General features: G+C 38.3%; 1 protein-coding gene across 16 annotated transcripts in view; it reads left to right on the forward strand.

Annotated features, from left to right (window-relative positions):
- Positions 1–24052, forward strand: part of THADA (THADA armadillo repeat containing) — a 325846-nt gene that overhangs the window by 25748 nt on the left and 276046 nt on the right. For 11 of the 16 annotated variants that reach the window (XR_008506903.2, XM_045885094.3, XM_054509897.2 and 8 more), the window contains 7 exons: positions 2337–2460; positions 8438–8589; positions 12623–12836; positions 16956–17091; positions 17355–17491; positions 20856–21017; positions 22630–22787. Coding sequence is in view for 15 of the 16 variants with exons in the window: in XM_045885094.3 (XP_045741050.1) it covers positions 2337–2460; positions 8438–8589; positions 12623–12836; positions 16956–17091; positions 17355–17491; positions 20856–21017; positions 22630–22787 (1083 nt within the window). In the remaining variant the exon portion in view is untranslated. The remainder of the gene's footprint in view (positions 1–2336; positions 2461–8437; positions 8590–12622; positions 12837–16955; positions 17092–17354; positions 17492–20855; positions 21018–22629; positions 22788–24052) is intronic. The other 5 variants (XM_045885095.3, XM_045885096.3, XM_045885097.3 and 2 more) reach the window with 5 other exon arrangements.

Genomic DNA, 24052 nt, shown 5'->3' on the forward strand with positions numbered 1-24052 from the left:
GGCACTAAATTACTTATCATCTTTATAATAGTGGGTGTCATGCATGGTGTGTGGTAGGCTTGGTGCCAATCAATAGACTAAGTCCTGGGGGAGAAGAGGAGGCTGTTAGTTGGAAAAGATGTCTTCTAGTCTAGTGAAGGAGATTATTTCATGCCTAAATAACTGATATTATTAGCTTGAGTACTTCTAAATTTACAAAATGCTTTGTACCCTCATTCTCATTTAAATCTTTAATAACAAAACTGTGAGATAGGCATTATTATCCTCACTTAACAAATGTGAAAACTAGGGCGCCTGCCTGGCTCAGTCAGTGGAGCGTGCAACTCTTGATCTCAGGGTTGTGAATTCAAGCCCCACATTGGGCATAGAGCTTACTTAAAAAGAAAATGAGAAACTAAAGCTTGGAAAAGTTGAGTAACATGCCCAAGATCCCTCAGCTACTAAGTGCTAGTCAGACCCCTATGTACATCTGCTCTCGCTTCTAAAATCTGAATAGTTTTTTTCCCTAGTCTCTGCTTAATTGAAAACTTGGAGGTAAGAAAGTACAGGGAGAATTTGGGGAACGGTGAATTCACTGTTGTAATGAATGACACCTAAGGTGCTTGGAGCAACAAAAGAGATGTAACAGGAAATGAGTTCGAAAGTCAAGTTGGGGCTGCGTATTGGATGTTTTTTGTTGTTTGCTCTAATAATCAAAACAGCTTGACTAACATGTGTGTGTATGTACAAATAAATAAAGTTTCTTTGTTTCCCTAGGAATACAAGTAAAGTATTTTTATTTTTATCTATGAGGAAGCTGCTGTGCAGGTTCAGGAATTTCATATTGTAGTTACACAGCTAACAAGTGACAAAGCTGGAAGTACAAATCAATTTCATATCTGTAGTTGAATTCCCTCAACTAACAATTGTTGTAGTTTCAATGAAACAATGAAATTGTTTCATTTCCTGTGCTTGGCAATGTAGCAGAATAGAATTAAGTATTGTATGGGTATTTGCAATTTGAAATCTATCACTTTTAATAATTTTAATGTCACATTTCGATAGCTTTACCTATATAACACAGCAAAAAACCTTAAAGGCAAATAGAGAAGATGCCTGAGTAATCTAAAGAGATTTTGAGTGCTAGGCTAAAGTATTTGGAAGCCTCACTAGGAGCTGTTGAAAGTGACAAAAGCATATATCGAGCCCATTCTGTATGTTCAGGATAATATGCTTAGGACTAGGGATATAAATGTATAAACTGTGATCCATGCCTCCACTATGGTTACAGTGTGGTTGAAGGAAAGAACTATTTCTAAAAATATAAATGGTACTACAGTTAGGGTAAGATCATTCCCATAGGATGAACTTGTTGCCCTTTAACATGAATACTGTACTAATTTATAATAAAAATGAGTTTAGGATATTCTCAATAACTACCCTATTCCCTTGAAACCCAATAGATTTAATAAACTAACAAACTCTTACTTAGGTCTTATAAGGGACTATAGGATAAATCCCCAAGATTGTATGTCATTGACCAAAGAAATGAATGCTGAGATCTTTTCTGGTATCAGCTGGGACTAAAACTGCTTATGTGCTGCTCAGTTACAAATATACATTGTTAGGGCATAGCGGTATATGTGAGATGCTTGAGAATCACAGCTTTTCCTTATAAGTTTTCTGGTTTTCTGTTCCGTCGTATCCAGAAACAGTAATAATAATTATTAACTAGAGAAAGAAGACTTTATCTTGGATAAACTATTTCCCATTCTTTTTTTAAATTGCATTTTACTAAAAGTTTGCATTTTTTTAAATTATTTATATAAACAGAATGGTAGAGGAGCAAGAGTATCAAAGGGGAATATAGAAGACAATGGAATAGTTGGATCTTTTTCTGAATTGTGTCATTATAGCCACATTTATCAAGTATTGTACTTACCATATTTATCAAGTAGTCTATATTGGATTTTTTTTGGTTATTTAAAAACTTAAAAAAAATATACATGCCTTTGATGCCTGAACATCTCTGGTGAAGAAAGCCAATATTCATATACCTTTAGCACAGATCTTGCTTTTACCAAAAATGGGTGCTGGGTATTGGATTTTCTTGTGTGGACGACAATAGGAATTGTACTTCTTGTTGACCCTACAAAGGTCGGGTTCACTGAAGTCATGATATAGCTTATGGTCAAGGGTACCAATCTGAATTGTCAAGCAAAGTAAATAACTAATATTGTTTTTAAAAATCTTTTCCCTGTTAATTAAAAAAGAACCCCACTCTTAAAGGTGTTACTTTGAAAATAATCTATTATGAGTTAAAGATTATACTTATTGTAATTTTTTTTTTTTTTTAGAATTTCATGTCATCCATTTGCAACCGTCTTTTTGAAGCACTGTTTCCTGGGTCTTCCTACCCAACTAGATTTTCAGCTTTAACCATTTTAGGCTCAGTAGCTGAAGTTTTTCCTGTCCCAGAAGGTAAGCTTTCAATAATGTTTGGGGAAAGTAAGAATACATATTTTTTCAACATTTTGTTTTACTTTAAGTTTTAGTTTTGTTGTCTTTTGTTTAGGTTCTTACAGGAGGTTTTATTCTCAATATGTAATTCTTACTTGGACATAATTAAATTTGTTAGTAAAAGCTGTAAGGCTGAGAAGTTGTTTTCAGTGATCATTATTTCCCAACCCCAAACCCCAGTTTTCATGAATTATGCTTATTATGAGAAGAGTTGCTTCTCTCAACCCCCAATTCATGTGTTGCTGTTTGAAGATAGTGTACAATCTGTTCTTTAAGTTTTAAAAATTAAAAAAATAGTAGTTTATGTATAGCATTCCTCAATGAGTCTTTGTGGTTAAAATGTGGTTTCCATTATATGCTGTCAGTTTCATAAGTCTCAGTCTGGTTTCAGAAAGACAGCATGAGGCTGTCATTTCCAGGCATTCTGGTTTAGTGATACCCTTTATTTCTCCTGTGGGTTACTCAAGAGGATGAACAGTTAGCTTCCTTTCGAGTCTGTTTTTTCCCTTTTTGACAACAAATAGTTCTTTTTATCTCTGTACTTGAGTGTGTACATTTTGATGTGGATTTCTTGTTTGTGCTCAGTCTTCCTGACTGTGGTCAAATAGAAAAATATCCTGCTATTGGAGGGGATGGCCAGAGGACCAGGGAGCTTTACACTATAGCTGCCTTATTATTATTATTTTTTTTTTTAGTTTAAATTTGCAGGCAAAGTATAAATTTTTGGCAGGGAGGAGGACAGTTTTTGCTGCTAATACAGCCTTGCTTCATTTGAAGAACACCATTTTTTTTTCAAGTTTTTATTTTGAAAAAATTCAAACCAACAACAGCAAAGTTTCAAGAATAGTTCATGAACAGCCATGTACCCTCTGCCTTAATTCATCAGTTGTTAATATTTTGCTATATTTGGTTTATCTCCATTTCATTAATTTTCTAACCATGACACAATGATCAAATTCAGGATATTTAATGTTGACATGATGCTGTTATCTAATATATAATCCATAACAAAATTTGCCAGTTGTCCCAATAAGTGGCCTTTTTTACTCTGATCTGGGAACCAATCCAAGATTACACAGTGCATTTCGTTGTTATGCCTCTTTAGCCTCCTTTAATCTGGAAAATTTTTTATTTCATGACATTAACGTTTTGCAAGAATGTGTCTTCAGTTGGGTTTGCCTTATTGTTTCCTCGTGATTGATTCAGGTTGGGCATTTTGGGCAGGAATATAGCAGAGGTAATGCGGTGTTCTTCTCTGGGCATCGTATCAGGAGGTACATGAGTTTGGGTTGTCCTGTTAGTCATGATGATAAATTTGATCACCCGATTAAGATAATAAGTGTGGTAGGCCAAAAAGCAACCTACAAAGGATATCATCAAATCCTTAGAACCCGTGAATGTGAACCTTATGTAGAAAGGAGATTTTTGTAGATATGATTCAGTTAAGGATCTTAAAATGAGATAATCCTGGATTATCGGATGGGCCTAAATGCCACCACAGCTGTCGTTGTTAGAGGAACAGAGGGAGATGTGACACACAGAACAGGAGGAGTCACCGTGACAGTGGATGTGGAGATTGGAGTGATACGGCTTCAAGCCATAGAATGCTGGCAGCCTCCAGAAGTGGAACAAGGCAAGGAATGAGTTTTCCCTTAGAGCCTCTAGAGTGCGCATGGCCCCACCAGCACCTTCCTATTGGACTGATTGGACGTTAGTCAGAATGGCTTCCAGTATGGTGAAAAAGTATATTTCTGTGGTTTTAAGCCCCCAGGTTGATGGTGATTTGTTATAGCATGCACAGAAGATGAATACAGTGGTATCCATCAGTTAAGGGAATTTCAGTGGTACTGTAACTGAATTTAGAAAATAAGGTTTTAGGGCGCCTGGGTGGCTCAGTTGGTTGAGCGACTGCCTTTGGCTCAGGTCATGATCCTGGAGTCCCGGGATCGAGTCCCGCATCGGGCTCCCTGCTCGGCAGGGAGTCTGCTTCTCCCTCTGACCCTCCCCCCTCTCATGCTCTCTCTATCTCATTCTCTCTCTCAAATAAATAAATAAAATCTTTAAAAAAAAAAAAAAAAGAAAGAAAGAAAATAAGGTTTTACCTGAGAGTGATTGATGATCCATTTAACAAAAATTTTTCTGTATGTTTAATATAGTTATGGTTGCACCTAGGTGTATGGGAAATAACACTAGCCTGAATTGCACTGGTAATTTTTTAATTGAGAGAGTAGTTTAACATATCTAAGTGTATTTTATAATGTAAATAACCTGAGTCATCTTCCTAATGAATGAGTCGCATATAATTGGGCAGTGACTGATACCACAGTAATTATGTTAATTAAACAACTGGGAGGTAATGCAAATGGAGCAAGCCATCATTACCCATTAACTTTATTTATTATTAATTTTTAGAGAGGGAGAGGGGGTAGGAAGGGGTAGAAGGAGAGAGAAAGAGAGAGAGAATCTTAAGCAGGCTCCATGCCCAGAGCAGAGCCTGATGCGGTACTGGATCTCATGACCCTAAGATCATGACCTGAGCTGAAATCAAGAGTTGGACACTTAACCAGCTGAGCCACCCAGGCACCCCTTTAGCCATGAACTTTAAAGGAGGCTAAAGAGGCATGACCATGAATTACAGGATGGAAAACATAAATTCATTCTTTACCTTTTATCTCAAGAACTAGAATGTGGGTTTTTATGTTATTTTTTGAAGGACTCTGATTTGGGATTAGTCAAAATTGTTTCTACCTTTCCTCAAGTATATCCTAATTCAAGAAGAATAAGCCACGTGTACCTTTTTCACTTAGAATAAATGTCACAGTATTCATGGTGAAAAATTGGATTCCACAATTTTATTAAAAGGGTTTGCCCAGCAAATGTTTATTTAATGCTTATTATATGTCAAGCAGCTAAGGATATGCAGTGTACAAAACAAAATGCTTCCTATTTTTGAGCTTAGGTATTTTAGTGAAGGGAGACAGACAATAAATTAACAAGTAATACATAGACTATCAGATGGAGATAAGTATTATGAAGAAAATATTTCAGGAAGGAAAGTGGGGGGAATATCGAGTGTCTAGGAGGATGGGGAGCTGTTTCATACAGTGGTGTCAGAGAGGGTTTCAGATTTGAGCAGAGCTCCTAAACAAGCAGTGGGTCAAAGAAGAAGTCACAAAGGAAATTAGAAAATACTTTGAGAAGAATGAAAACAAGAGCATAACTTACCAGAACTTACGGGATGAAGCAAAAGCCGTGCTCAAAGGGAGCTTTAGAGCTATAAATCCCTAATTAAAAAAGAGAAAAGATCTCAAATCAATAAGTTACTTTACACCTCAAAGAATGAGAAAAAGAAGAGCAAACCTAACCCAAATCTAGCAGAAGGAAGGAAATAAAGATTAGAACAGAGATAAGCGAAATGGGGAATAGGAAAACATTATAGAGAAATCAACGAAAACAAAAGTTGGTTTTTCTAAAAGGTCAACAAAATTTTAGCTATACTAAGAATAAAACAAAAGAAGGTACAAATAACTAAGATCAGAAATACAAGCAGGGACATTTCTACTGACCTTACAGAAATAAAAAGGATTGTATTTTCAATGAATTAGGTAACTTAAATGAAATGGACAGATTCCTAGAAACATACAAACTACTGATTTAACAAATAGAAAATTTGTTATCTGTAGCAAGTAAGAGGTGGGGGTCAGTAATCAAAAGCCTCTCAGCAAAGGAAAGTCTAGAGGGAGTAGCTTCACTGGTGAATTCTACCGAACGTTTAAAGAATTAATATTAACAAAGTCTTCTAAAGAAATTGGACAGGAGGGAACATTTCCAAACTCATTCTGTGAAGCCAGCATCACCCTGGTACCAAAGCAGACAAAGCCACCACAAGAAAAGAAAACTATAGGCCAGTATCCCTTATGAACATAAATGCAAAAATTCTCAACACAATACAAGCAAACCAAATCCAACACCATATTAAAAGTATTATACCCATGACCAAGTGGAATTTATCCCAGGAATGCAAGGGTGTTCAATGTAAGAAAAAAATAGTCAGTGTAATACACCACATTAAAACGAAGGGAAAAAAACCCATGATAATCTCAATTGATGCAGAAAAGCTATTGACAAAATTCAGCATCCTGATATGATAAATAAACACTCAAGAAAGTAGGAATAGAAGGGAGCTTCCTCAATAGGATAAAGGACATTCATGAAGAACGCACACCTGACACCAAACTCAATGGTAAAAGACTGAAAGTCTTTCCTCTGTGATCAGGAACAAGACACAGAAGCTCACTTTGACCACTCCTGATCACCATTGTATACTGAAAACTTTAGCCGGAGCAGTAAGGCAAGAAAAAGGAATTAGAAGCATCTGAGTTGGAAAAGAAGTAAATTTAAGCAGAGGTGTGAATGAAGTGACAAAAACTCCATTTACTTGCTCTAGGAATTTCACGGGTTGCACTAACTTGTGAGTTAAGATTAAATAAATGCATATCGTGTTGAACATCATTCTTCAAATTAGCATAGGCATGTTTTTAGGTGTTATCAGAGTGGTTAATTTGTTAAATGTTAAATGTTCTTCACATTCTGCTGTGAAACCCATTATTGCCATAATTGTTTAGTCTTAATCTCGGAGTTAAATGGATTTGGTGACTACCATCATTCTTTTGTGATAGTTTTTCTGTTCATTTCTTCATTGGCTGAAATTCATCTTCATTTTGAGAAGAGTTTTTGGGGAAATAGAGTTCTTAATTTCTCACACATTCAAAAATGCTGATATTGGGGCGCCTGGGTGGCTCAGTCGTTAAGCGTCTGCCTTCAGCTCAGGTCATGATCCCAGGGTCCTGGGATCGAGCCCCGCATCAGGCTCCCTGCTCCACGGAAGGCCTGCTTCTCCCTCTACCATCCCCCTGCTTGTGTTCCCTCTCTCGCTGTGTCTCTGTCAAATAAATAAATTTAAAAAAAAAAATTCTTAAAAAAAACCCCCAAAATGCTGCTATTGACATTGTACTTGATGGAGTAGGATTTTTTAAAGATTTATTTATTTACTATTCAAGAGAGACAGAGAGGGCATGGGAGGCAAAGGGGCAGAGGGAGAGAGAGAATCCTCAAGCAGCCTCCCCCGCTGAGCGTGGATCCCAACGCAGGGCTGGGTCTCACGACATTGAGATCATGACCTGAGCCAAATCAAGAGTTGGATGCTTAACCGACTGAGCCGCCCAGGTGCCCCTAGAGGAGGATTTTGATGTATAATTTTTCACCATACCTTTCCCTGAGGATGTTGCTCTACTGTCTTCTAGCACTACATGTTGCTAAGGCGTAGAGTAAAGCCAGCTTAATGTTTTCCCATTTTGGAGATGAATTGAGCTTTGTGCCTGAATAGCCAGAAGAATCCTCCTTTATCTTTGATGTCCAGTAATTCTATTAGGATATATCATCATATCGATTATTCTGTGTTGGTTTAACTAAGACATGGTAGGACTTTGGATTCTAGGTTAAGGCATTTTACAAAGATATTTTAAAAGACATATTCCTAAATTTATTTCATTTTATTTGAAAGCTAACTTAGGACTCTTTTATATACAGTATAACCTTTTGGAAGAGAATGAAGTGATTTTAAACAAAATTTTAAGAAGTACTTTTTATTTGGGGAGCTTTAATATTTTATCATTTTAGGAAATAAGGAAAAATTATTCTTTTTTGCTAATGTGGGTAAACTGTGAAGTGTGAATCTTTGCACCAATTTTCTATAAATTTGGTCAGATAACTTCAACATGTTGATTTCCCTTTTCTTTTATTAATTATTTTAAGTAGGCTCCACACCCAATGTGGGTCTTGAACTCACGAGTCTGAGATCAAGAGTCACATGCTCTATCAACTGAGCCAGCCAGGTGCCCCGTCTTGTATTCACTTTTAAATCTTTTTCTATTTTTAGGTCAAGTCCAAACAGTGTATCAGCTGAGTCATGATATTGATGTAGGTCGTTTCCAAACACTAATGGAATGTTTTACCAGCACTTTTGAGGAAGTGAAGATTTTAGCATTTGATCTTCTAATGAAGTTACCAAAAACAGTTGTACAATTTCAGGTATTTGGACTTTTTCTTTGTAAATACGAATGTGGTGTATGCCTGAAAACTTTCTATTTTAGCAGCAAATAAAGCAGGATTGTGCAGGCTTTTTGCATCTGCCTTCTTATATCTTCTGACTGTTTCAGTTATCATTAATACTTTTACTCTTGCAGGGTGGTAGGTTGGAGGAGGTAGGGATGGATGATGTGGAAGGAGGAAATATAAGAGAAAAAAACCTCCAAATCCATGAGCTCTGCTTCTTTTATTGTTTTGATAAAAAGGAAGGTGTGAGAAGCAGTAGGTTTTATTGCTCACAAGAGTATTGGTAGATTTCAGTTAACTGCGGTCTCCCCAGTTCCCGTGGACATGTTAATATTCTGTCAAAATACATCACTTACAGTAACTTGCGTTTTTTGAAATAACATCCTTGCTAAGTTGACTGGGAAGCCGAGTGTAAGTGAGGCAGAGAACGTGTTTCTGATCTTCCAACAAGCAATAGCTAAACTGAGACTGAAACTCAGAGTACTTGAGGTTAACAGCAGTTTTCTCCCCCGGCCTTCTACCCTATCCCCAGCCCCTGCTCTCTTCCTGACAGCAGGCACTGCCAACCATGGGGTGGGAAGCAAAGGTGGGCTCGGGAGTGTGGACACAGCATGGGGATGGGTCTGCAGGGGACCCACTAGCCGAAGTGCTTGGTTCTGCCCTTGAGGTATGTTCTGGGGCTGTGAGGTCACCAGCAGCTGTGGGTTTACTGTTCCAGAGCTTTGCTGTGGCTTTCTGTTAGAGCTGTATAGAGGCCGAAGGCACCTACAGGGGCTGCCGCTGAGCCATGGTCTATTCTTTCTCTGGCTGTTAGGCTCTATTTAGGGCGGGATAGCTTGTAGATGCAGTGGGATTCCCTTTTTTTTTTTTTTTAAAGATTTTATTTATTTATTTGACAGAGAGAGGCACAGTGAGAGAGGGAACACAAGCAGGGGGAGTGGGAGAGGGAGAAACAGGCTTCCCGCCGAGCAGGGAGCCCGATGTGGGGCTCGATCCCAGGACCCTGAGATCATGACCTGAGCCGAAGGCAGACGCTTAACGACTGAGCCAGCCAGGCGCCCCTCCTTTTTTTTTTTAAGATTTTATTTATTTATTTATTAGAGAAAGCATGAGAGCAGCGGGGGAGGGGTAGAGGGAGAGGGAGAAGTAGGTTCCCCACTGAGCAGGGAGCCCAATGCCGGGCTTGATCCCAGGACCCCAGGATCATGACCGGAGCCAAAGGCAGACGCTTAACCCACTGAGCCACCCAGGCGCCCCACAGTGGGATTCTGTAGGAGCACATGTCAGAGAGCACAAGGTGTCTGTTTCCATGGCTTCCAGATGGCATTGCAGGATCTTTTCTAACTTGGGTCCATATTAGGAGTTGTTCTTCAGTATCCATTTATCTTTGTGGTCTTTCAGATGCCTTGGTAAGCAAAAGCTTCTTTTGGTGCTTAGGCTTCTAACTTTTGTAAAATAGAGAGTTTTAAAAGGAGATGCTTTCTCTTCCTTTCTTCTCTCCCACCTTCCCATCCTCCTTGCCCCTTACCATTCATCACACTGAAGCCTTGTATCCTATATATAACTGTGACTCACTCCTGGCAAATATTTTGAGAATATCTCGGGGCGGGGGTATATTATAGTATCTATATGAAAGACTTGGTCCTTTGAGATAACTTTAAAACGTTTTTGAATCTTAACTAATATAAGGACCTGTGTATATATATATTTTTTATTTTATTTTTAAAGATTTTATTTATTCATTTGAGACACAGATATATATAGAGAGAGAGCATGAGCAGGGGAAGAGGCAGAGGGAGAGGGAGAAGCAGGCTCCCCACTGAGCCAGGAGTCTGATGTGGGGCTCGATCCCAGGACCCTGGGATCATGAACTGAGCTCAAGGCAGACGCTTACCCATCTGAGCCACCCAAGTGCCCCTGTGTATATGTATTTTTGATGACATATCTTTGTAGTACATGACTTTATTACTCACATTGTCTGTTGCCCTTTTTTCTTGTGGAGCTACATATCCAAGGTCTTTATATTATATTTTTACTGACCTCAGATGATTGAAGAAAGATATTTTATGTATTTATTTTTAAGATTTTATTTATTTATTTGAGAGAGAGCAAGCGAGTGAGAGAGCACAAGCAGGGGGAGCAGCAGAGGGAGAGGGAGAAGGAGACTCCCCACTGAGCAGGGAGCCCAACGTGGGGCTTGATCCCAGGACCCTGGGATCATAACCTGAGCTGAAGGCACATGCTTAACTGACTGAGCCACCCAGGTGCCCCAGAACAAAGCTATTTTAGACTCCAAAGGCTATTTATTGTGTTTCTTACTAATTGTCAGTTAAGCAGTTCATGGACTTAACTGTCAGTTACCAAAAAAATGGCTTAGATGCTTAATTGGTTCTTTCTAATATTGATTTCGATTTGAGCTTTTGGCCACTGTCTTTTTTAGGTCACAGAAAATTAAACATATCAAATGGCAAAGAATTTAAACTGAAAGAAATTGGTATTTGAATCAGTATTTTTTTTAAAGGTTTTATTTATTTATTTGACAGAGAGATAGCGAGAGCAGGAACACAAGCAGGGGGAGAGGGAGAGGGAGAGGGAGAAGCAGGCTTCCTGCGGAGCAGGAGCCCAACATGGGGCTCGATCCCAGGACCCTGGGATCATGACCTGAGCCGAAGGCAGACGCTTAACAACTGAGCCACCCAGGTGCCCCTTGAATCAGTATGTTTGATATCTATTGGAAATTAATAGATTTAAATATTGGTGTACCTATAGCCAAATTAAAAATTAAGCTTATGGAGCGCCTGGGTGGCTCAGTCGTTAAGTGTCTGCCTTCAGCTCAGGTCATGATCCCAGGGTCCTGGGATTGAATTCAGCATTGGCTCCCTGCATAGTGGGGAACCTGCTTCTCCCTCTGCCTTTGCCTGCCCCTCCCCCTACTTGTGCTGGCGCTCTGTCAAATAAATAAATAAAATCTTTTAAAAAAATTTTAAAAAATTAAGCTTATAATGATTTTCCCCTTGTATATGATAATTATGGAGTAATCCTAGTAGAATTAATACTATTGAGCAGTGAAACCCTGAGACCCAGTGTATTGAACATGTAATTTGCCAACCATGGAGTTGGGACGAAGACCCATGTCTCTTGACCTCAGCCCAGGGCCTTTCCATACTTGTTACAGTGAACTGTCCTTTGTTCTTTCTTCTTTAGGACATGCATGTGAGTGGATGTTTCTGTGACATACAGGTGTGGGAGCTCTTATGCAGAATTTCTGAGGCTGATATGATCATTTTATTTTCTGCACATATACATGGATCTTTGCCAGGAATAGCCTGGTGGATTGGTACTTTTGTGTGAATTTGTATTTTTTTCCATTGAATTCGCTGAATGGAGAGGGGGATGGGGGAAGTGCAGTAGTATGCTGCCCAGGTAAAAGAGACTTCAATGTACAAAAAAACTCTGGTCCATGTGGACATAAGAAAGATGGTCTGGCCATAGTCATAGCAGAATTTCTACAGGAAAAAGCATACTTCTGCTGGAGAAAGAGGTACTGAAAAAAAAAAAGCTTTATCAATGTCGAATTTCCCAATTGACATTATTTCCAAGATCCTCATCACTAGAGCTGAGTAATAATGATAATCAGTAATTACTATAATAAAGTCTAACCTGTATTCTGGGAAAAAGGGAATTGAAGTAATGCTTATATCAAGTTTCAGTTATGTGGCAGGCTCTATTTTTAAATTCCTTCAAATTAGGGGCGCCTGGGTGGCTCAGTCGTTAAGCGGCTTCCTTCAGCTCAGGTCATGATCCCGAGGTCCTGGGATGGAGCCCCGCATCGGGCTCCCTGCTCAGCGGGGAGCCTGCTTCTCCCTCTCCCACTCCCGCTGCTTGTGTTCCCTCTCTTGCCCTGTCTCTTTCTGTCAAATAAATAAATAAGATCTTTAAAAAAAAGAAAAATTCCTTCAAATTAAAGAAATGTTTCAGTGACAGTTACTGAGTCTGTGCTTTATTCTAGGATTCAGAGAAACTGCAAGCCTTATTCCAAGCAGCACTGGAGCTCAGCTCAAGCACTAAACCATACGACTGTGTGACAGCTTCTTACCTGTTGAACTTCTTAATCTGGCAGGATGCCCTGCCCTCATCCCTGTCTGCCTCCTTACAAACTCAGCAGGCTTCATGTGGAAATGGAGATAAGTCTGCTGTTGTGGTGGAGAGGAACACATTAATGGGTTTGTATGGATAAATGACCTTTTGCTGTTGCTTATCCAAACCAGTGTCTTACTCTCTCGCTATTCATTTAGTTAGCATAGCTAGTGGTTAAACATTTATTTTGTGTTTTTTAAATTTTTTTAAAGATTTTTATTTATTTGAGAGTGAGCAAGAGAGGTTGAGAGTACAAGCAGGGGGAGTGGCAGAGGGAGAGGGAGAAGAAGGCTACCTGCTGAGCAGGGAGCCCGACTTGGGGCTCAATCTCAGGACCCTGGGATCCTGACCTGAGCCAAAGGCAGACGCTTAACCAACTGAGCTACCCAGGTGCCCCTATTTTGTGTGTTTTTTTTTAATTGAAGAGTTTACTAGCATAGAAGAATACTGTGAATTTCTCTGTGAATTGCAAGTAAATAGTTTACTCAGCTATAACACTGTTTCTAAACAGAGGGTTCATGTTAAATAAGTAGATTATACAAATGTACATTAATAAAGCTCTTATTTAAATAGGACATCTTGGGACACTTGGGTGGCTCAGTTGGTTAAATGTTTGCCTTCAGCTCGGGTCATGATTCCAGGGTCCTGGGATCGCGTCCCGCATCCGGCTCCTTGCTCAGTAGGGAGCCTTCTTCTCCCTCTGTTTGCTGCTCCCCCTTGTTTGTGCTCTCTACTTCTCTCTCTCTCTGACAAATAAATAAATAAAATCTTTAAAAAAAAAATAGGACGTCTTTTCTCTACCAAAAATGTACTTTTGGCGGGGGGGGGGCAGATATTTTACTATGACTATAGCTAGATCATCTTTGCTATTTCTGTAAAGAGCAGAGTTCCTTTGTCTATCAGATTTATGTTTTAACTGACTGTCACACCCCTGCCTTTTACTCTTCCCATATAGCCAGTTCTAAAACCTAGTTGGTTGGTTTAGGTCTAGTAATTTCCAGCAAGTATTTCTTGGGGATTCATGTGCTTAATTTTGTGCTGGTAAATATTCACTTTGGAGTTGTATTATAAATAAGGACAGATAAGGATTTTTATTTAAAAAAAAAAAAAAGAGAGAGAGGTCAGATGTAGGAAGAGTGTTAGAAACTGTTCTCTCCAAGATGGTAAAAAATGCCCCGAGAAAGAGAACTAATAATGGGAGAAAATTAGGAGGCCATGGGTAGTTCTGGTAGAAATGGGGATAAGGAGGGGACAGTGCCATGGAAGATGGCACTTGTCCACTCTAGTTGCTTCAGGGCTGGGCTCAAAAGGAGACCCTGATACGTGACAGGAAGAGGTTTGCATTTGGGGTAAACTGTTCATGTACAGGCTTTCAAATTCAAGTCATTTAAAAACTCCATGAGATATTTCAAGCATACAAAAATAATTTAAATATAGATATAGGATTTAAATAATAATAGTATAAAAATGTCACAAGTTTTATTCCCAAGCTAGGTTATAACACCCAACTTAAGAAGTATAATAATACCCATACCTTTAAAGCTTCTCTTCTATCCTAGCTCCCTCCCCCTGCCATATAATTACTCTCATATGGTTTATATCAGTCTTTCATCTTATTTTTACCAAGATTTTACCACCCATGTATATATCATTAAACAATATATTACTTACTTTTACATGATTTTGAATTTTATATAAATAGTACCATATGTATTATACGAATTTACTGCATTTTATTAATACCTTCTCCTGTTGAGGGACTTCTTTTTTCTAAATAAATAATGCTGATGTGAACATTCTCGTATATATCTCTTCTAATAGACGTGTCCAAGAGTTTTGGTAAACAAAAAAGTAGGATAGCCTAGTCATAAAGTATGTGCATCTTCAACCTAACTAGATGATGCCAAATTATAAATTTTGAGAGTTGTGGTGTATTACATCATCACTATAACTTGCTATTGTCAGATTTTAAAGGTTTACAGAATATGAAGTGGCTATCTTGTGGTTTCATCTTGCATTTTTCTTGTTGTTAATGTAATCGAGCATCTTTTTACATGTTTATAAGCAATTCACTTCTCCCCTTCTGTGAAATGCCTGTTCATGTTCTTTGTTTAGTTTTCTGTAGGGCTGTTTGTCTTTTTCCTATTGATTTTTAGGACTTCTTTGTATATTTTAATGTTAATAATTTACTGGTTATGTTACACAGTTTTAAAATTTAAACTATAACTCTTGAGTGGTGAGAGGTGACATCGACTATGCTGGGATAACTAGATAGTTACCTGCAAAAGAATGAAGTTGAACCCACTTCTTTATACCATATACAAAAATTAGTTTAAAATGGATCAAAGACCTAAATGCAAAAGCTAAAAACAATAAAACTCTTAGAAGAAAACATGAGTGTAAATCTTTGTGATCTTAGATTAGGTAGTGGTTTCTTAGATCTGACACCCACAGCACAAGCAAAGAAAAAGTAGATAAATTGGACTTATTGAAAATTTGAAACATGTGTGTCAAGGATGTCATTAAGAAAGTGAAAAGACAACCTGTAGAATGGGAAACATTTGCGACTCCTTTATCTAATAAGGGACTTATATCTAGAATATATAAAGAATTTTTACAACTCCCTAGTAAAAGGATATAACCAAATTTAAAAATGGACAAAGAATCTGAATAGACATTTCTCCTAAAAGATAAATGTGAAAAATAATCACATGAAAAGATGCTTAGCATATTAGCCAGTAGGGAAACGCAAATCCAAATTACAGTGAGGAAGCACTTCACACCCAGTAGGGTGGCTATAAACAAGAAAATAGATAATATCCGGTGTTGAGGGGATGTGGAAAAAGCAAAGCCCTCACACACTGCTGGCAGGAATGTAAAATGGTGCAGCCACACTGGAAAACAGTCTGGCAGTTACCTGGAAAGTTAAACATGGCGTTACCATATGATCCTACAGTTCCACACTCAGGCTCCTGTAACAAGATACCATCGCCTGGGCGTTTTAAACAACAAACATCTCTCTCTCACAGTTCTGGAGGCTGGGAAGTTCCAGATTAAGGTGGGAGCAATTTCAATTCCTGGTGAGAACCCTTTCCCTGGCTTCAGATAGCACCCTTCTTGCTCTGCTCACATGGAGGAGAGGAAGCCAGTTCTGGTCTCTCCTCCTCTTCTTATAAAGACTCTAATCCTGTCATTGGACGGGGGGGGGGAGTCCCACTCTCACAACCTCATCTAAACCTAATTTCTTCCTAAAGACTCCATTTTCAAATATGGGGCTTGGGGCTTCAAATAGGAATTTTGGGAAGGACATGAACATTTAGTCTATACTGGGCATATATTAAGAGAAATGAAAAGTATGTCCAAACAAAAACTTAATATGTGAATGTTTACAGCAGAATTATACTTAATAGCCAAAACATGGAAATAACTCCCATGTCCATTAACTGATAAATGTATAAATAAAATGTGGTATGTTCATACAGTGGACTGTTATTCAGCCATAAAAAGGAATGAAACAGTGATGCATGCTACAACATGGATGAACTTTGAAAACACTGTGCTAAGTGAAAGAAGCCACGTATTTTATGATTCTGTTTATGTATGTCCAGAATAGGCAAATCTATAGAAAATAGATACGTTTTTGCTTAGGGCTGGGGAAGATGAGAGGTACAGGGAGGGGAGTGACTGATAATGGGTAAGGGTTTTTTTGGGGGGGGTGGATTAAAATGTTCTAAAATTCACTGTAGTGATGATTGCATGTATCTATGTAGTGATGATTGCATATATCTATGAATATACTAAAAACCATTGACTTATATACTTTAAATGTATAAATTGTGTGGTATGTGAACTATATCTCAATAAAGCCATTATTTAAAAAAACCACAAAACAACAACTGTTCAAATAGCACATGGCACATGGGCCTGGGGTCTGATTCCCCAGATAGAGGAGGTCTAGGAGCAACGATTCAGAGTGAATGCTGAAAATGGATCCAGGAAGTTAGGGAAAGACACAGTTCTGCCTTCTTGACTGGAAATGTATAGCAGGCTGGATAACTTTGAAAAATCTCTTTTTTAATATAAAACCTCTAACAAAGTTTAGTTGAGTTGGATGTTTTTTTTTGTGGGGACTGCTTAGCTATTCACAAATTTATAAATGTGTTTTTAAGCTGGCATTACTTTGGTTTTTTGTTTGCTTTTTCTAGTTATCAAATGCTTGTTGGAAAATCTTGAGGAAGAACTATCTCAGGCTGAAAATTCTCTCCTTCAGGCAGCAGCATCATTTCCACTGTATGGGCGAGTTCACTGTATAACGGGCGCTTTGCAGAGGTTATCTCTAAAGTACGTGTACCACAGATGTCTCCTGAGCATGCGTTTCTGAGCTTTAAAGCCTTACTGCGATGTGTCCTGGGAAAGGAATATATTACCTTAAAGATAATTAAAACTTAGATTTTAAAATGTACCTGTGTACACATATTTTTATATCTTAAATATTTCATAGATCGCACAATTTTGAAGCAGATTCAACCTTTTATGTAATAATTTCCATTTTAAATTTTTGAATTTTGCTTTTAGTATAAATTTCCGTACTGTCCTTGTTGCAGCAGCCTACGGTTGGTGAGTGAATGGAGACCTGTGGTAGAGAAGCTCCTTTTGATGTCTTACAGGCTTTCTGCTGTGGTGTCTCCAGTCATTCAGAGCTCCTCCCCGGAAGGCCTCATCCCAATGGACACTGATTCAGGTCAGCAAATGAAAAAAGCTAGAATTCCTATATTTTTTGCTCATTACGCCTCTCCCCGCCAAATCATTTTTTTGGGAAGATATAGAAGCTAAGTAGGTGGGTCAAGAAGCTATTTATTATGATTAGTGATATTTCTGCCACTGTAGTAATGTCTTTAATTCTTAAAAAATAACCAAAACAAATAAATAAACCAGGTGATGAGCAAGGTACTTCCTCCTCTGGGGTAAATTGGATTTTCTAATACCAGGTAGCTGCTGGGGCTGGGAGAGTGAGCAATATAAATCAGGGAGGTGCGGTTTAGTCAGAGATGGCAGCTTATTAGGAATCGGGAATTTAATTAAAACAAAAAATGGGAGGAGATACTCAAAATGCCCCATTGAACTCATGAACTTTCATCTGCCTTTTCCCTACCAACTCCTGTGTCTTTGCAAATGGCCCTACCAAAGATCTGTTTGTGCAAGTCAAGAGCCTAGGAGTGCTTGACATCTCTCTTCTGTTCCTTACATCTTGCCTGTCCTCACGTTCTTTCAGTGGTACCCCTTAAATATCTTTCAAATCTGTTTTCTTTTTATCTGCCATCTTCCTACCTTACTCCAGGCTTTTATCTCTCTTGTTTGTGTAATTCTAGGGCCCTCCCATTTGGTTTCCCCCCATCTACTCTTGGCTCCTTCCATTTTCTTTTTATACTGTATCCACAGCAATATTTTCTACTCCTATAATTCATCATGTTATGCATAATCTCTACTTAACTCTTGTGCTCTGCCCCACCCCATTTGTTTAAAATACTTGAGTGACCTCAGACTAGGTCCTCTAATAGTTGGGCTCCTGCAACCTTGCCAGTCTTGTCTCTTTTTCTTCCCAAAGTGTTCTTCATGGAGTTGTTGCGATTTAAGAGGGATTTTATCGGTATTTTCCTCCATTGTCCTTAGCAAGTGCCTGGTAGAAATAGATATACAGTAAATATTTGTTATAATGAATAAATCAACGAATGAGCAATTCCAGAAAAGATAGGAACTAAACCCAGTGTGTGGGACACTGTAGGGGGCATATATATACCTGTACCGTAGCAACCAGAAGGGATTGGCTGCGAACAGTATACATGTGGTGTTGAAATAAAGTTTGTGAATGCATTTGAGGAGTGCAAATGAGAGGCTTGTATTAAAAACACACTGAGCATATCCTAAATACCCAGTTAAAGTAACTTGGTGTTTTGTGTTTGCATAGAAAATGTTAGGTTTTGTTCTTTACTAAAAATGAATTGGCAGATTGGTGATGGTTCATGAGTAAGACACAGTTATTTGTTTATTTTGGCTGGTATACCAAAATTTGATGTTTTAGTTTTCCTACTTAAACAATACGTGGGAATAAGAAGCATCCAATCTTGGGCGCCTGGGTGGCTCAGTTGGTTAAGCGACTGCCTTCAGCTCAGGTCATGATCCTGGAGTCCCTGGATAGAGTCCCGCATCGGGCTCCCTGCTCGGCAGGGAGTCTGCTTCTCCCTCTGACCCTCCCCCCTCTCATGTGCTTGCTCTCTCTCATTCTCTCTCTCTCAAATAAATAAAATAAAATCTTAAAAAAAAAAAAAAAAGAAGCATCCAATCTTAAAGCTAGTATTTGGATCAGGCAAGTACCAGTATATTCTGGATGAGAAATCTTGAATATTTGTCACCTATGGTGGGTGGGGCCTATAGTGTATGCTAAAATTCTGTTTGTTATTAAGTTTTAAAATGTCCGTTGGTCTCAAGAACAGTCTGTGGCCCACAGACTTTTCCTTGATTTTGCCTTTTCTTTTTTCCTCGGGTTGTCTCTGTTATTCCTGTTTCTGTCCTACATTATCTACTGTGCATTCTGAATTCCTTGAAAACATTTCCTCTGAAAGCCATAAAAAGGAATGGGTAAAATTTTATTCTGATCATCCTTTTTTTCTTAGTCTTTCCATGGTTTCTATTTGGAACCAGTGTTATTTTTTCATGGCTGTCAAAATTTGTTTTGGCAATATTTCATGGAAGCCACAAGTGAACATAAGATGTTGGTTGAATCATCGTGATAGCCCTTTGGGTCTTTGTATCTCCTATAAGATCTAAAATTTAAGTGTATCTAGGGACACCTGGGTGGCTCAATTGGTTGAGCATCTGCCTTTGGCTCGGGTCATGATCATGGAGTCCTGGGATCAAGTCCTGTGTCGGGCTCCTTGCTCAGCGAGGAGCCTGCTCCTCTCTCTGCCCGCCGCTCCCCCTGCTTGTGCATGTTGTCTCTCTCTCTGACAAATAAATAAATAAAATCTTTAAAAAAAATGTAAGTGTATCTAATAGGTATATAAAATACCTGTTCTTTGATTTGTTAATTGGTTTCAGGTGACTGGCTGTTGTTATTTATTTTTTTCTTAAAGTATCTGAGCCTGCCTAGCTCTTCATTCCCTCATCATCTGTTCATTCCCTTAGCCCATGTTACTGAACCTCTGCCATGAGCCAGTTTTCTTTTGTAGGTGCTGGTGACTCAGCAGTGAACAAAGTGTTGCATTCGTGGAGCTTACATTTCCTAATCCATTGAGTGCTTAAGGAATAAAAATGAAGTTCAATACAATACTAGGGCTGTAAATCATACTTAGAAAGCAGTATATTACCTAATGCATTTCAAAGTCAAATACAAAGCCTTTATCATATTCCTGAGCTATAGAAGATTTTTTTCTTTATTTTTAAGTACAGTTGACAATACAATATTGTATTAAAGATTGTTTTTGTTGTGGTGGTTTCTTACCTCTTAAAACCAAATTACCTGAAGTTTAGTGCTGTTTTTTCACATGATTGAGCACCATATTTGAGATTCTTAGATAACACTAAGAAAAGCAATGTAAAAGAAAGAAAAGCAATGTAAATGAGATGATGGTCTTTGTCTTGCGGAGAGTTTCTGTTGTGTTGTTTTGTACTGTCTTCAACCAATTTAAAATTTTGGCCATATTTTAAAAGCACGCTCAAGTGTCATGAAGACCTTAATAAGTAATTTTCACATTATCTACCCCATGAGTCCCTTCTAATAGAGCTGATTATCAAGTATTAAAAATTATAAAATTCGGGGCACCTGGGTGGCTCAGTCAGTTAAGCGTAGGACTCTTGATTTTGGGTCATGTCATGATCTCAGGGTCCTGAGATCAAGCCCTGTGTGGGGCTCCCCGCTGAGCATGGAGCCTGCTTAAGATTCTCTCTCTCCCTCTCCCTCTGCTCCTTCCCCCTCCCACCCCTGCTTGGCGAGCTCTCTCTCCAAAAAGAAAAAAAAAAAAATATATAAAATTGAGGGCAGATACTCCCAAGGGAAATCGCATGGGCTGCAGAACTGTGATTTATGCACTCCCTTCTCTCTCCCTCAGAGTCAGCAAGCCGCTTACAGACGATTCTGAGTGAGATTCAACCGCGAGATACTAATGATTACTTCACTCAAGCCAAAATACTCAAAGAACGTGATAGCTTTGATTTGGAGGACTTGAATGCCAGTGTGCCAAATATTGGTGCTTCAGCAGAGATCAAAGGTAGCATGTATAAAATCAACATTGTAGTATTGTAATTGGTGTTTCAGTGACATAATGTACAAAATGTTTTTTATATAGTAAATCAGGGTGCAGATGTTTGCAGAACATTTCTAGAAAATAAAGTCTTTGAGCTTATCAGTGATTTATTTTGGGGAATGTGTAAATGGTGCACCCCAGTGCAGTATATAAGGTGCTACAACAGAAAGCTTTGAGTGCTAACACCTGTCTTGGCAGCCAGGTGGTGCTCGGTCAACTTGGGTTTGGGCTGCAGTCGGCTTCTCCTAGTGATGTGGTTCACTGTGTGCAGTGAGGGTCCTTACAGTCAAGCAGCCTTTTAAGAGAAATCAACCTTATTACTCACTGAAGTGTGAGCTGCTCTGTTGTAGCAAGCCTCCAGAAGTTGTGTTCTACTGCTTGTCTTCTCATTAGTTATTTTATCATTTTCTGTAATTCTATAAAAAGTCATCAGCAGTAATCTTAGTGACCTATTACATATTCTGCATTCTCCACTAGATGGAGATATTGTCTTATAAAAATTTCTTTGTGATTTTTTTTTTTTTTTAATTACACAGCTAAGTATATGCTTATTGTAATAGTTTCTAGCAATACAGAGGTAAATTTGAATTAAAAACAACTTAAAGCCTGGGCGCCTGGGTGGCTCAGTTGGTTAAGCGACTGCCTTCAGCTCAGGTCATGATCCTGGAGTCCCTGGATAGAGTCCCGCATCGGGCTCCCTGCTCGGCAGGGAGTCTGCTTCTCCCTCTGACCCTCCCCCCTCTCATGTGCTCTCTCTCTCATTCTCTCTGTCAAATAAATAAATAAAATCTTTAAAAAAAAAAAAAAAACAACTTAAAGCCTTAATTAAAATTTCAATTCAGTGTTTACATTTTACCTTAAAAAAAAAAAAAGAACAAAAAAACCCCCGGAATTAAAGTTCTTCATTGACTCCCCATCCCACTTATTCTCTTTTGAGTGTATGTGCTTTTAGATCTATTCTATAATATTGATGTGTATGTACATTTACTCTTTTAGTTTAGTGGGCTTTTAAAAAACACAAGTGGGTTGCTTTGTTAACTTGCCTTTTAAATTGTCTTGGATTTTTTTTTTTAATGTTAATACTAAAATTCTAAAAGCTAGAAAAAGAGAGTAAGCATAATTGGTGTTTATTGGCTGTGGAATTTAAATGTATTCTGAAAGAGAATTTATATTTTCCTTTGATTTTAACAGTTTTATCCTGCCCCTCTACTGATATAACAGCTACCTCACCAAGATGAATAATGAAATATATTTATTATAGTCGTAATTTATGGAGGACTTAGAGGCAGAAAGAGTTTGTTTCACTAATGTCTGAAAGTTAGACTTAGTTTTTGAAACGGTATTGTGTTTTATTTTAAAATTTATTTTGAAAATAGTATATTAAAAAAATACTTAGCATGATTCTTACTTAGAGCACATGCTCAACAAATGTTACTTGTTTTATCATGAATATAAATATTACAATTGGTTTGTTCAAGCAGATTGTTCTTGGGGAAATTATGAATAATCTTATTCTAAGAAACCTGGGAGGTGAGTAATCAAGTGTCTAGTGTTGCAATCGATTTTTTTTTTTTTTAAGGTAAAGAAAGAAAAACATGTGATGTAACTGCTCAGATGGTGCTGGTATGTTGTTGGCGAAGTATGAAGGAGGTCGCTTTACTTTTAGGCACACTGTGCCAGCTTCTTCCCATGCAGTCCATGCCAGAATCTTCCAATGGCTTACTGACAGTGGAGCAGGTAGGGGAGCTGTTTATTCCACCTGGTATAATTTCTGATCATGTGACTCAACTCAAACAAACATGAGTTTTGAATTTTTCTTGAATAAAATCCTACAGATGTCAACTGAAGGAAATTCACGGTAGTATAGAAATTAGACCTTGCACTACATTTCAAAACTATGGCACTTTTAGAAATAGTTTTATTTTTCTAAGTTATAAATAACTGTAGATTTTACCTTCTAACTTCAACATTGTCATTTTAATTTTTATTTTTCCATTTAACACCTATACATTTAAATGAAATTGTTTAGTAAAACTCCACAAACTGGGGTGCCTGGGTGGCTCAGACATTAAACGTCTGCCTTCGGTTCAGGTCGTGATCCCAGGGTCCTGGGATCGAGCCCCACATCGGGCTCCCTGCTCGGCGGGAAGCCTGCTTCTCCCTCTCCCACTCCCCCTGCCTGTGTTCCCTCTCTCGCTGTGTCTCTTATCAAATAAATAAATAAAATATTTAAAAAAAAAAACAAACTCCACAAACCTCTTAAACTTCGTGAAGGAAAAAAAGTAATATATTGGTTGATTATGGATCTCTTGTTTCCCACTACATTGATAATAAAGTTGTAGTCCCTTTGGTTTTTTGGCTGACTTTTATTTTAAGACCACAAAGTCCATTCGCCATCTGGGACTGTTCAAGTGACTTGAGTGCAGTGTTTACAAGAAATTAGCTTACCGCAAGCATTTCATTTGGAAATATTTTAGATTTATTAGATTTCTGTTTTTAATTGATTCCCTCTTCCTTTCCATATGGTTTCAACAATCTCTTTCCCACCATTTTCCAGCAAAGATCTATAACACATACTTTCATTTTTAACCTTTTTCAAATAAAGATAATTTTTCCCCAAGGGTGTTACAACATTTAAGAACAAAACAAATATTGTAGTACGCTAAATGCTGATTATTTCTATAATAACCATGTGACTAGTTCCATGGAAATAATGCTAATATTTTTATTCTCACACTCTGTGGCCATGTGCTTGCATCTGGTTAACAGCTGGGCCTGTGATACTGCAAGGCCCTGAGATGGAGACCAGCTGAGGGGAACAGTACACTGCCCAGCATCATTGTGTTCCTTACTCTCTTCCAAAACAAATAGGCGTCAGTGTTCTAGAGTTACTTGCAGTCATTGCTGGTGACCAGCTGGAGTGCCAATGCCAACATCTTTGCTGAGGAACCCAGCTATGATTAATGATTACTTCACTGATGTTCACCGTCTTACTAAGAAGT

Source organism: Mirounga angustirostris, unplaced genomic scaffold, assembly GCF_029215605.1.
Source record: "Mirounga angustirostris isolate CCGP_5_RB_7025 unplaced genomic scaffold, mMirAng1.0.hap1 SCAF_10, whole genome shotgun sequence".
NCBI lineage: Eukaryota > Metazoa > Chordata > Mammalia > Carnivora > Phocidae > Mirounga > Mirounga angustirostris.